This window comes from Alligator mississippiensis, chromosome 1 (assembly GCF_030867095.1).
Source record: "Alligator mississippiensis isolate rAllMis1 chromosome 1, rAllMis1, whole genome shotgun sequence".
Taxonomy (NCBI): domain Eukaryota; kingdom Metazoa; phylum Chordata; order Crocodylia; family Alligatoridae; genus Alligator; species Alligator mississippiensis.
In genome coordinates this window covers 310,956,092-310,969,700 of record NC_081824.1, presented here as the reverse complement: position 1 = coordinate 310,969,700, position 13,609 = coordinate 310,956,092, and the positions used below count along the sequence as shown (strand labels likewise).

At 43.5% G+C, this 13,609-nt stretch overlaps 1 protein-coding gene across 5 annotated transcripts in view; it reads right to left on the bottom strand.

Annotated features, from left to right (window-relative positions):
- TAB3 (TGF-beta activated kinase 1 (MAP3K7) binding protein 3) overlaps positions 1-13,609 on the bottom strand; it is a 135,936-nt gene that overhangs the window by 33,494 nt on the left and 88,833 nt on the right. For all 5 annotated transcript variants that reach the window (XM_019486286.2, XM_019486287.2, XM_019486289.2 and 2 more), the window contains one exon: positions 1,806-1,994. In XM_019486286.2, coding sequence (XP_019341831.1) covers positions 1,806-1,907 — 102 coding nt within the window. In that variant the 5' untranslated portion in view covers positions 1,908-1,994. The remainder of the gene's footprint in view (positions 1-1,805; positions 1,995-13,609) is intronic.

Here is a 13,609-nt window from a genome sequence, read left to right as displayed (position 1 = left end):
CCACCTCCTCCTCACTTACCATGAAGGATTTTTTAATGTCTACAGGACACTTCTTACATACAAGGATGTGTTTGGTCATCCTTGTAGCATTTGGAAATGCATATTTCATTTGACAGTATTTGCAAATCACATATTTCTCCTCGGAAAAACTTGCAGTGCGGAAATGCTTCCATATGCTAGAAGTTGGTTGCACCACTTTGCCAAGGGAGAAAAAAGAAAAATGTTATTTAGTGGCTAGCTTGCATATATAAACACTAAGCTACAGCATATACACATTTAGTAATGGACAGAGGAGAAGCCTCCTCAGAGTTAACTGTGAACAACTTCCCTGCCCTGCAGGCCTCACCTCACTGCTAAGGTTGGGCAATTTGTCACAAAATATGAGATTAGTAGGAATTCAATTATGAATTACATAGATTATAAAAATATACTAGTGCAGCTAAAATATAGTTTAATATACTGAATTCGGAGAAATTTAAACTCTTACCTTTCAATAAAGAAGTATACTTTCTTTCCACTCCTTTGTGCTGCTTCTGTACTTCTCAAGGTCACAGGGCCAGGAAGAGGCAGGTTCTGTCCAACTCCAAAACCTTTACTCTTGCTCTGTCTCCTCTCCTGAGGCTTTTGAGCAAGCAGGACAATAAGCTCCTTGTTTCTAATGTCTACAGGAACGAATGGATGCTGCTGCCAGTGTCCATTCCCAGTCCTTTGAGGCCTAGTCAGTAAGACAGGAGCAGATCCACCAACCTCTAGATTAAAAATAATAGAGGAAGTCCACGAGGAAAGAAGGCACTGAATTCTTCTTCCTTCTCTTGTGAAAATGGCAGTGCCCCCTGGGGGCAGAAATGCACCTTGCTCTTGCATTTGAGAGTTGTACTGTACTGCTTGTCCTTCGTGTACAGAAACTGTAATGATCTGATACTGTAGATAGTCTTACATAAAAGTCTTCCTGTTAAATAGTTATTAGAAAACATTTCTGGCAAGTAAAAGGTAGCAATATATGAACACCTCCTCTTAAACATGTTATTCATCATTCTAAAAGAAAATATTTCATAACAGTTTTTAAAAATTTTTTGGAAAAAAACAAAAACGTCATTGGAAAAAACTGGAATTTTTCTGTTTTTTTCCCCTGGGGCCTTCACATCTGTAGGCAAAAACTATTTTGCCGCTGCAAGCGCACACCCCTGCACATCTGGACATGACCTAGGGATGCTGACAGATGTGCGGGGGGGGAAAAAACAACAAACAAAACCAGTGCTTTACTGAAAGAGGAACTGCATCAGTTTGACCCGGCTCCCCAGTGTCTGTAGAGTTTGCGTGCTTCAGTGGGGCTTTTTGGCACTTTTATCTAATAGTTGATTGAATTTGGTTTAATTCACAAAACAGATGTATTATCCTATTGCAGTATTTTAGTTAGTTTTCAGAATAGAGCTACATTTAAATGATTACTACTTTACAACAATTTGCTTAGTATTTTACTAGTAAGGCCCTAAACACTCTTAAAAAGTTTGCTGTAATGAAAAATACAGTAATTCATGCATTGGTTTCAGAAATGGGTGGGCTGAGTGGTGTTTCTTTCAACTCTGCCAAAGGAAATACTAAATTCTTGTACATATTTACAGACATTAAAAAGAAAACTTCCTGTTTTGCTTCCCAAGAGCCTTTTAGCCTTTAGAAACTTAAGGAAGAGATGAAGCAAAGCTTAAGTGACCTCTAGGTAGGTGATTATGGAGGGATTTTTATACAACAAGGATAAAAGGTAGATGCAATAAATTTTACTGTTATTTTTTTCTGTTGAAGCATACCTGGAGCATGCACTGAGATACCACCCCTTCTGGAATCTCAGGGAAACGTTGCCGGAGGTCTTGGAGTACCTGCACATCGAGTTGCTGACTGCCCTGCGCCATGCCAGACTGATGATGTTCTGGATTCTCAAGAAATGGAAGTCAACAGGCCTTCCAGTGATTATGATCTTCTGATGCTTCAGGCATTTTCTACAATACAAAAAAAATAGCAATCACATAATTAATATTTAATGTACAGTCCATCTAAGATAAAATAAAAGCTCTTTTTCTCTTGCCCCAACTAATGTTAATATATGATTTACCAATTTCTATAACTAAAATGAAAAGGGCCTAGTCTAAATTAAAGTTGAGAGAAAGGACTTTATTACTGAGAAGTGATGGGAAACCATAATAAGATTTAAATTATGCAGAAGGAAATGTAATAGGGCAGTCTGCAAAGCATCTTCAGAGCTTCCATACAAATACTAGGAGTAAGGAGATATAGGAAGATCTACTGTAAAGAGACATGACAATTTAATTAACATTACTAGGTTGAATATCATGATTGGAGTATCAGCACTGAAGGGCATAACTTTTTCTGTCTATGCCACCTATGCCAGGGGTGCCATGAGGCATGAGGAGATAAGCAAAGTGTGAGAATGTAAACGGATAAGCAGATAAGGCAGGCTCAGATTTGTCCCTGCCTAGAGAACCTCCAACCCCTTCTGCTCAGCCCCTGTGTATGGAGGTAAGCACTGTAATATAAATTAGTTTTTGAAATTGGGTGCCATTCAATTCACAAAAGTTATGGAGGGGCGCGTCAAGTCCAAAAAGGTTGAGAACCACTGGTCTACATTAAATGAGAACAGCAAATATACTGAGGGTATCTAGCTGAAGATGAAGGCAGAAAAGAATAGTAATGATGTTACAATGGGGATTTTTTTTTAAACATACTACCAAAACAGAGAAGATAAGCCAGGCAATTTTATGCATATACAAATATATAAAATTTATATAATAATAATTTTAACTTCCCTGTTGAAAGGAAAATATAGAAACAAAATTTCCTGCAATTTTGTAATATGTGAGGGACAACTTTCTGTTTCAGAATGTTGAGGAAACCACTTTGGGGGTTATCTACCTTGGATCTGGCTCTGACCAGAAAGGACAAACTGATCATGATTCTAAACCAAGGAAATTATAAGAATAAGAAAACAAGGACACTGGACTTAAAAATAATAGATATTAATCAACCCAGAGAAACAGTAGGTCCCAGGAGTAGATAAATTAAAAAAAAACAAAACACAGTCTGGCAAGAGATTTAGGACATAAAATGGGAGGCTCAATGTCAAACTATTCCAACACCGGAAAAAGATAAATAACGCAAGTTAATATGGCCATGAAAGAATCTTCTTAGTGATCTGGGGGAGGGTGGAGAAAAAAAGACAGACAATGGAAGGTCAGTAAGAAGTGTACAAAGGAATGGCACAAATGTGTAGCAACAAAATTCATGGAGGTTAAATACAAAAATACAAGTTACAACTGGAAAACGACTCTAAAAATAACAAGTGTTAGAAGAGAGATCCTGAAAACAGTAGGTATGCTGCTAAGTGAAGGTGAGCTATTAATGCAAAGGTGCAAAACTGCTAATATTGCTTCAATCTTCATAAAAAGAACTGCTACCAGCTGCATAGAAAAACTAAAACAAAACAGGCAAGATCACAGAGGACTGGAAAACTGGTTAGCATAGTACTCATTTTTACAAAGGGGAAAAAGAAAGGCCTGGGGAACCACAGACCAGTAAAGCTTGAATTCAGTAGTTGGGAAGTAAGTAGAGCAAATTATAAAACATGTAATTCATAAATATCTTTAGGATGAAGTCATCTTTGTTAGTCAACATAAATTTGTTATGAACAAATCACACTAAAACAACCCGACTTCCTGCTCTAACACGATAGCAAGTTAGACAGGAGATTGCAAACATTTTAAGGATAGGATCAGAATTCAAAAGGTGCTCTAGACAAAAAAAAAGGTCAATGATGAATACAAGCCCTACAGAAGTGGAAGAAAAACCAAATGCACACATACAGAAGGGAGGTAGCTGGCTTGACAGCAGCATGACCAAAACAAATCTGGGGGCCACAGCTGATCACTGGGGAGGGGGGTTCCATTTCCCACAGGAAAACATACGGATTTTTCATTTTAGCAGAGAAACATGGGGATCTAGGAATTTTCCAAAGAGCTCTCTACAGGCTGACAGAGTGCCAGCCTGCAAGGGCCTGGGGAGAACAGGAAGAGGGCGGTCAGGCAGGGGGCGCCATGTGCATATACGCACTCACACGCACATAGCTGCCAGGAAGCCTGGAGAGCAGCTCTCACAGGCAAGTCTGGAGGGGCCAGGGGGAAGGAGGATTGAGGCCCTGATCAGGATGGCGGGAATTGGGCAGGGTTGGGGCTACTGCCCAGCCCAGGTAGTGCGTGGCTGGGCAGCACAGCTGGAGCGGAGCCTGTGGTGGGGGACAAGTGCAGGCTGCCCACTGTGGACTCGGGCTCCCCGCCCTGTTGCCCTCCTCTCAGGGCCTCCGCAACCCAGCGGGCAGGATCCGGTGCGACAGGGCAGATCGGGGCCAGGTGGGGAAGCTCCTTGCCACTGCATGCCCCACACCACCCTGGTGAGGTGCCCCCTGCCCTTCCATCAGGAGCAAGTGGCAAAATTCCACACAACCATCCCCACTGCTCCCAAGTAGGCAGGGGGCACCTTGCCAGGGTGGTGCGGGGCTTGCAGTGGTGGCACCGAGCTTTCCTACTCGGGTCTGCTCTGGCCTGCAGTACCACATCCTGCCCACTGGGCTGCAGAGGACCCAGGGGAGGGCAGCAGGGTAGGAAGCCTGAGTCCGCAGCTGGCAGCCTGCACCTGCCCCCCACCATGGGCTCTGCTGCAGCTGTGCTGCCCATGGGGAAGGGGGAGCTGGTCTCTGCACTCTGCTCTGCTGCAGCAGCCACTGCCTCTAATCACAGAATCATAGAAGTAAGGTCGGGACCTTGTAGATCTTCAAGTCTGACCCCCTGCCTGGGTAGGAGGGAAACTGGGCTCAAGTGACCCCAGCCAGGTAGGCATTGAGCCGCTTCTTAAAGACCCCCAGGGTAGGAGCCAGCACCACTTCCCTTGGAAGCTGGTTCCAGATCCTAGCCACCCTAACTGTGAAGTACTTCCTACGGATGTCTAATCTAAACCTACTCTCCAACAACTTGTGGCCGTTATTCCTTGTTATCCCGGGGGGTGCTAGGGGAAACAAGGTCTCTGCCAAACCCTTCTGGTCCCCCCTAGTGAGTTTATAGATGGTCACAAGGTCCCCCCCCCAGCCTTCTCTTGTGAAGGCTGAACAGTTCAGGTCCCATAGCCTCTCATTGTAGGGTCTGCCCTGCTGTCCCTGAATCATGCGGGTGGCCCTCCTCTGGACCCTCTCAATGTTGTCCACATCCCTCTTGAAGTGGGGTGCCCAGAACTGGATACAGTACTCCAGCTGTGGCCTGACCAGTGTCGCGTAGATGGGGAGGATCACCTCCTTGGCCCTACTTGAGATGCACCTGCGGATGCACGATAAGGTCCGGTTAGCCCTGCTGACCGTGACCTCACATTGTCGGCCCATGTTCATCTTGGAGTCAATGATGACCTCCATGCTCTCAAGAAGCTATGGGTGGCAACTGGAGTTTGGGCGCTGCTGCGGAGGGCAGGGGGTGCAGATCGGGGCCTGGCCCTTTAGTTCTGGCAGCTGGGGACCCCCTCCAGCAGGATTGGGGGGCAGGAGCTGTGGGTGGGGAGTGAGGGGCACCAGCAGGGCCCAAGGGGCTATGGCTTGGGAGTGAGGCGAGCAAAGGGGGCAGTAGGAGCTCTGATTTTCCATGAGACAAAATTCAAAATCAAATACCAAAATTTATAGGTAGTTAGAATTTATTTTATTACAGTGATTGAGGCACTGGTAGGCTTCCAAACTGCTTTAAAATTGCAAATATGCCAATAAAACATTGTGTTCACTTGATACCTCTATATATAGTGGTGTTTCATTTTAATTACAGATTTCAGGGGTTTTAATCAGAGATTTACTTACAATTTTTAAATAGAGAAAACCAAGTTCCCTGCTGATCCCACAACCAGCTTGTCAGAAATGTGATACTGATACAAAAATAGCAAATGCAATTTGGGATGCATTAAGAGAAGCACTGTATGTAAGACAGTGCAGGTGACAGCACCACTCTACTCAGCACTAGTTATGAGTTGTGTCAGCTTGAGTACTGTATTCAGATTTGGGCAGTGCTTATTAAAAAGGAAACAGAAAAACTGGAAGGGATCCAGAGGTGAACAATGAGGATGATTAAGGGGTTAGAAGGCAAGCCATATATAGCAAAAATGAAGAAGTTAGTTATGTTTGGCTTGGAGAAAAGGAGATTAAGGTGGTGGTGGTGGGAGCTTTCAAGTATATGAAAGGGAGCCAAAGACAGATGCAGAAATATTATTCTTCCTTGCCACCAAGGGCAGGATGAGCAGCAACGGATTTACATAAACATCTCTGGAGAAGCTCTCAAAGTATAACAGGGTGACAACAGAAAAAAACTGCCTAAGGAAATTATGCAACTTGTCCACTGGAGATTTTCCTCATATAACTCTACCAGGAATGGTTTAAGAATAGCAAATCCTACATCTGTGCAAGAGATTGGACTATACAACTGTTGCAGACCTTTTTCACACTTACAGTTTTATAAATCCTGATACCTAATCCTAGTTGGCCAAAAATCCCCTCTCTAACTTTGGATGGGACACTAAATTGCTTGTCTCAGGTACCCCTTTGCCATAATAATAATAATAAAAATACTGCTAATTATTTACCTCCCAGTGAAGTTTTGAATAGCTCACAGAGTAATTCAAAGGCATGAAGCAGTTTACAAAAAGGTCAAAGGTTCACAAGAGTCTAGTGTCACCTACATTGACTGCCTTTGATCCCACAGCCTACATTAACATGAACATGTTGATTAGGGATGTAACCTTTACCACAATTCTGAAGCCAGGCCTTAGTGCTATGGTACCAAAGACTGGATGCTTTAACTCAGGGGTGTCCAACCTTTTTGAATGTGGGGCCAAATCACTCAGTGGGCCGGCAAGCCATATTCGCCTGATCTACATGAGCATCACTCTGGGGGAGGAGAGATGGTGAGCAGTAGAAGTGCCCACCTGGTCTCTTCCATTCCAAACCACAGTGGTGTGTTCCTCTATAGCGAGGACCCCAAGGCAGGGCATATTAGGTACCTGCTTAATTGTGTGGAGCTGTGTAGAACAGTAACTGATTCAGCAAGGATAAGCTCATGGGTACTGGAGAAGCTCTCTGCTGGTGTGACTGTGATGGTGTTGCTGCAACTGTGTGTAGTTCTAAGCTGTATATACCTCCCAGGTAGCTGTGCAGGAATCGGTGCTGCATACGTGCTTGGGCACAACTGCATAAGCATAATTGTGAGTGCCTGTGAGTGCACCACTGCGTGCTCTGGGGGTCACTCTCTGCAAGGTGTGTGACGCCATAGGGCTGTTGTGATTATGCATGCATAGCAGGTGACTCCAGGGCAGCAGGAGTGTCTGTGCAGATATGCCCAGGTGTGCAAGTGACATGACAGTACCTGCGTGTGCCACTGCGTGGGTAGTGCTGCTTCACCTTGAGCCTTTGTTCCTCTGGGTCTATATGGCCCGGGGTGTACACGAGAACATGTGTGCATGTAGTGCCCACAATTTTGTGTGGGGGCAGGTGTGCACGTGCGCATATGTGCATGCATGTGTGTTTCTGAGTGCATGGGTGTGTGCACACCTGTGCTCACCCCTGGATGCTGCCTGCCTGCCCGTCCATCTGCGCTCATCCCTGCCCCTGCCTGCATGTGCGTGCACACCCTGCCTGTGCACACAGCAGGGGTGGGGGGTGGGGGGGTGCGTGCTTGCCTGTGCGAGCCTCCCCCGGCCACCTGCCTGCGTCCCCAAACCCCAGCCAGCTCCGCCCACAGCCGTAGCCCCCCGCAGCAGGTTCAGCACCTGCCTGTCTGGGGTCGCAGACAGCGAGAGGCATCCGGGGGGCACGGGGCACCAGGACCCAGCAGAGCCCCTGGTCCGGGGAGGCCCCAGCACCGGCACTGGCCAGGCATCTGCTGGGTCCCTGCGCCCCGCCGGACTGTGCCGCCACCGCCCACGCGGCCCCAGGGCAGCAGGGGCAGTGGGCTGAGACCGTGCTCTCGCCCCTGCGCCTTGCCCCGTGCCCGGCCAAGTGCTGCCCCCGCGCCCAGCGCAGCCCCCGCTGGCCCACAGGGCCAGCGGCTCCCCTCCTGCCTGCCCGGGGGGCATGCGCTGGAGGTCCCGGGGCAGGACAAGGGGGGCACGTCTGGCCATCCCGCCGTCCACTCAGCCTAACCATGCCCACGCCAGCGGTACTTCTAAGGTGTTGTTCCCAGCTTGCACCGTGAGGCACAGCCGGGGCAGCCCTGTATCGTGCAGCCCTCGGGGCGGCAGCAGGACCCAGCTCATGTGATGTGGGAGGTCACGCGAACCCGGCCCCGCAGAGGTGAGCAGCTCCCCTCCCCTCCCCCACCTGCCTGTCCCGAGTGAGTGATCTCAGGCCTCAGAAAATGGCTTAGCAGGCCGCATGTTGGACAAGCCTACTTTAACTGCTCTGCTACTGCAACCTGGTGCCCTCCCCAACACAAGTTATTCATAAATCATTTCTTATTCATAATTTTAGTAAGTAAGGGTTATCATGTACAGCAGAAACAGAGTATGGTGGGGGAGAACTTACCAATGTGTAAATACAGTTAGTAAGTACCTCTCCCCCATTCCTTTAGTGCATAGTTGTGCATGCATGCGCTCGCGCACACACACGCGCGCGCGCACATTGTAGGCCTCAATGCCATTCACATAAATCTTGCAGAAATTTTCTACAACTTGCTTGGAAAGAAACCCAAAGCTTCAACAGTTTATTCATTAATTATACTACTTGAATAGATGGCTGTTCTTAGGAATTAAACCCTTTTCCTTCTTGCATAAGCAACAAATACTTTGTGAAGCACAGGGAAAATGAGCCTGGCTGACTGACTCAAACAATTACCCAATGTTGCCTCAAACCTCCGGGCAGTATTGTACAAATTATAATATAAATCCATATCTATTTTTATTCCATTATAACAAATGATAATAATAATACATTTTTCAAAACAGAAATGGACAATACCAAATAAGCTTTTAAGCTTCCAAAACAGATGAGTATTCATTCAAATTAACATCAAGGTAACCGGAGAATAGGAATCTGTTAGGTGATCACAGGATTAAAGTGCTTGTCTTGGATATAAGATAAGTTATCTTTGTACTTAAAGGTGAGTGACAAATCATTTTGCATTTCAGGATTCTTATATAATGTAGCAGCATCATAACATACCACATGTGACTTAGAAAAGGGAGGACTCGAGAAACAAGTGCAGTCTGAATATAACAAAAATACTTACTGGTAGTAAAGTTCTTTGAGTTTTCCTGACCCCATACAAATTCTAACTATTGCACTGTGTATACCCAAAGCTTCAACTGAAAACTTCTTTGTATCTTATATGCAGACCTGCCCTGTCACCAGTGACATAAAGGGTGCCACCTCCTTCCAAGTTCCCTCTCTGCCACAGAGTCCTACTCTGTGTTAAGTTAACTCTAAGGCAAGGGAAAATGGTAGATATGGCCAATACATGCTGAAAAAATTGTTTACTAATAAATACCTTTTTTCCTTTGAGTGATTGCTGATATACATTCTCACTTGCAGGTGAAATCAACTAATGCCCACGTACAGAGGAAGGTCAGAGTTCCCCTGCGTTAGCAGTTGGCAATCTTTGGCCTGCCCCCTGGTGTTCAAGGTGCCCCTGGACGCCTGCCCCTAGGTGTCTAAGCCAGCTGCACTTAACCTGGTTGCTAATACCTGGCTCCACTGCAAAGAAGATAAGCATAGGCATGAAAGAGCAGCAGAGATGGCAGAGTGGTGTGCTGGTCTCACTCAGATCCCCAAATATCCCTCTTCAATAGCTGTCACGTGGTGGAATTTGACATTTTCCCAACACACCATGAATTCAGTATTTTGCTGCAGAATTTGCTATATTCTGAATTTAAGAATTCAGAATTTTGCTTTCTATTTCTCGATGACTGACACTTCTACACCGTTTCCTCCCCTAGGCAAGTCAGCTGGATGAACTATACAGTACACGTCTCCTTTGCTGTTCTACAGAATAAGTTAAGGGACAGCAGAGGTGGGGATGAATAAGAGAGACATAGCTAAAGTTTATTTTGCAGCCAGGGTACAAAAACCACCATAAGTTCAGGCTACTCACCTTGGCTAACTAGAAAGGGAAGTACAAGCTCCTGCCTTTGGACCCTGTGAAAATGAACTGAAGTCCACACAAAACTGTTTCTTACTTAACATACATAGGGTAAAAGATTAAATTGGACTGCTAAACAAACCTTACTGCTACTGAAGATCTACAGTACTAAGACACCTGGAGAACACAGCAAACCAATCCATCAAAAATTCTAATATTATGAAAGCCTAAGTCTGTCTCGCTGTCTGTCCGTAACACTTTAGTTGTACTCTGATTGGCTGACAAAAACAGCCAATCAGAGTGCTCCAAGCATGGGGGAGCGCCATGATGATTCCAAAGTCGCACTAATGTCCGGACAGGGAGTGGGGGAGCCGAGGCAAGAGGCAGAACAGCAGCCGCATGGGGTGTTAGGTGGCGGCACTCCATCTCAGCCTCCTCCTCACCCCATCATTCTTGATGGACAATTGGCTAGTAAATCAATAACTGCCCATCAATGGTTACTTTCAACTACAAATTGTTAGTTGTCTGTAAGTGTGGGAAGCACAGAAATGAAAGGGCTCATGGTTACATAATAAATTAATATTATTATTACCATAGAATTTAAGAGAGCTGACTGCAGAATTTGATCCTATTAGGCTAAAGGGTACAAGGAACATGATTAAGAGAGTCAACAGCACAATCTACACAGTAAAGCCCTCAAGTAACAGTCACTGTTACCCTATGCTGGCACACTAATCAGCTTTGCATATAAATTTATGTCAAAGTGTAGAATCAACTGTTAGTAAAGCAACAACACTATTAACAAATTTAATACCATTCCATTAAATCAGGGATAAAAACATATAGCCCACAGACCAAATCCAGCCAGCAGCACCTCATAATTCAGCCCTCAGTGCTGCCCACTGACCTACATACTGCACTAGACCAGGCCCATTCCTTGGGTGTTGCTCACTACGGCCAGCACCAAGCTGCGCTATGTATGTGACTCACAGGCTGGTATCCCAGATGAGCCCGGCCAGTGCCATAATTCCTTGATCAACAGGAATCAGGGTTTTCCATTTGCTACAGAAAAACGCAATAAAACTCGGATTTTCTCATTTTAAGGAGAAAAGTGTGGGAAACAGTGGGAGAACAGGAGGAGAATAATCAGGCAAGGGCGCCATGTGCTCTTTTGGCTCACAGGGATAGTTGAATGCAACACTCCCGCATTAAATCATTTATAAACACTGAATCAGGAAAAGAAACAAAGGTAAAGTTCTTTCAATCAACCATTTATTCCTTTCTTAAAGCATAATTACAGTAAAATTACTATATTATTCATGAGATAAAGTCAAGATGGTATGTTCTAATATATTAGAAGGGGAACTGAACCCCTTCTAATTCTTTCTAGGTTAGATCATCAGCAAAGATACTGGTTTTCTCTGATAAACACCCCCCCCCCCCCCATTTTCAGATTTAAAAAAGTAACCCAAAATCCACATTTGTCCACGCTAAAAAACAAAACACCACATACATATACATACACACACACACATATACACATGCACACACACATACACATGAATACACATATATATTTGGTGTTTCATGTTTATCATGGAAAAATGTGGATGGGGGGGTTATATCCTAAAATTGGGGATTTTTTTTTTTTTTTAAATCAGCGAAAACCAGGATCCTTAATCTTCAGAAATTACAAAGGCACAAGAATTATCTCTACTAACTCTGTTGGCTTCAAAGCAAATATATAAAATAACATAAAACTAACTGATGTATGGGCCATACAATTATAAAAATAAGTGAGATGCATAAGAGCAACTGCATAATTTTCGGAGGAATTATATTTCCAGATACAGGTTTTTTGCTGAGAGATACTCTTTCAAGTAAAGTTGATTTAAAATAATTTATTAGAATTTATTAGAATTTCACAATGATAGCTGGGCCTGAGGAAACGAGAGAAAATAAAATAAATAAAAAAGCAGAAAAATGGTTAATAAAAAGCATACATGCTCAGAAAGCTGCCTAGCTCCTGTTTTTCATTTCAATTCACTTAGCTGGTATTATAAGCACTTTTGAATAAAGGGGGGAAAGCATAGATTTATGAGAAGACAAAAACCCTGCTAATTCAAGCTGCTCTTCTGTGAGAATGACACTATCTAAATGACATTTGGGTGAATGGAGACAGGATTCTCTATATTTATTACACTGCCAGTCTTCCAACCAAACATACTCTGCTATTCACAGATAAAACACAGCTTGGGTATCATTATCAGTGATTAAAGTTGTACAGAGCATATTATCTTCCACTTCAATTATGCAACAGAAAGGTTTTCAAATGATGTTCCCAGGATACTCGGCAGTCAAAGGATTTCCACAAACAACAAATAAACCTTTGTAACTGAAATACACTAAAAAAGGCTGGGTTTCTCAAAGGAACCCAATAGAGTTGGAAACCCAACTCAAAACTAAATGTAAATAGACCAACCTCCTGTAAATTGTTCTGAAAAAATCCCAGACAAAATTCTTCTGATGCACAAAAAGTAAAAGAATCCAGATCCTTAATACTGACTTAATACAGGTCTCAACACATGGAGGAACCAGGATAATGTTATAAGTTGCTTCTAATGCAATTTTGTTACAAGGCAAAAAAGATCTCGATTCATTTAGAATTGAGGTAAACCAACCTGTTGGGGGTGATGCGGGGGTGGAGGGGAGGGGAGTTTGGCTAGTCCCTGTACTAAATGCAGGATGTAAACAGACTCAAGATGCACCATATTTAATTAGCTAAAATGAACAAAGTAGGCATATGCTTCCTAACAGAATTATTGCTATAAATATTGCAACAGAATTGATAGTTTTTCCAAGTATGAAAATAAATATAAAGTAGATATTCCAACAACGCTTTATACACAACAGTCTGCCACAATACTAATCTTTAATTTGTTCCCAAAGCGTAACTCCTATTGTTTATTTCTCACATATACAAACTCTAAACTCAGTTATCCTGTTTACACACTAGTGTCTAGCATTAGCAAGTGATGAATATAAAAATTTCAGATGATATGCATTTCACTGTTCCAGGATACTTGTTTTCAATAATAAAAGCACAAATCTTGTTTGAACTATACAGAAAGATACTATTAATTCTCTACTAATTCATAAAGAAAAAGAAATCTAAAAATACTTGCTTCGGAAGAACAGAAAATGAGTGATGCTATCAAGACTGCTGGACCAGAAACTAATAAAATTTACTTTAAAAGAGGCAGAACTCTTGTTTTACATCAGTTCCATTAATCCAGATGCACAATCTTTTCTGTCCAAGAATTAAAAAAGGTAATTTATAGAAAAGCAAAATCTTGTCCAGAAGAAAGAGTCTTGAGTTCTGAAAGAAACCTAATATTGTCTTTGCTTATCAAGTTAAGAAAAGCAATTAAGATATAAAGGGGTGCTGGTTA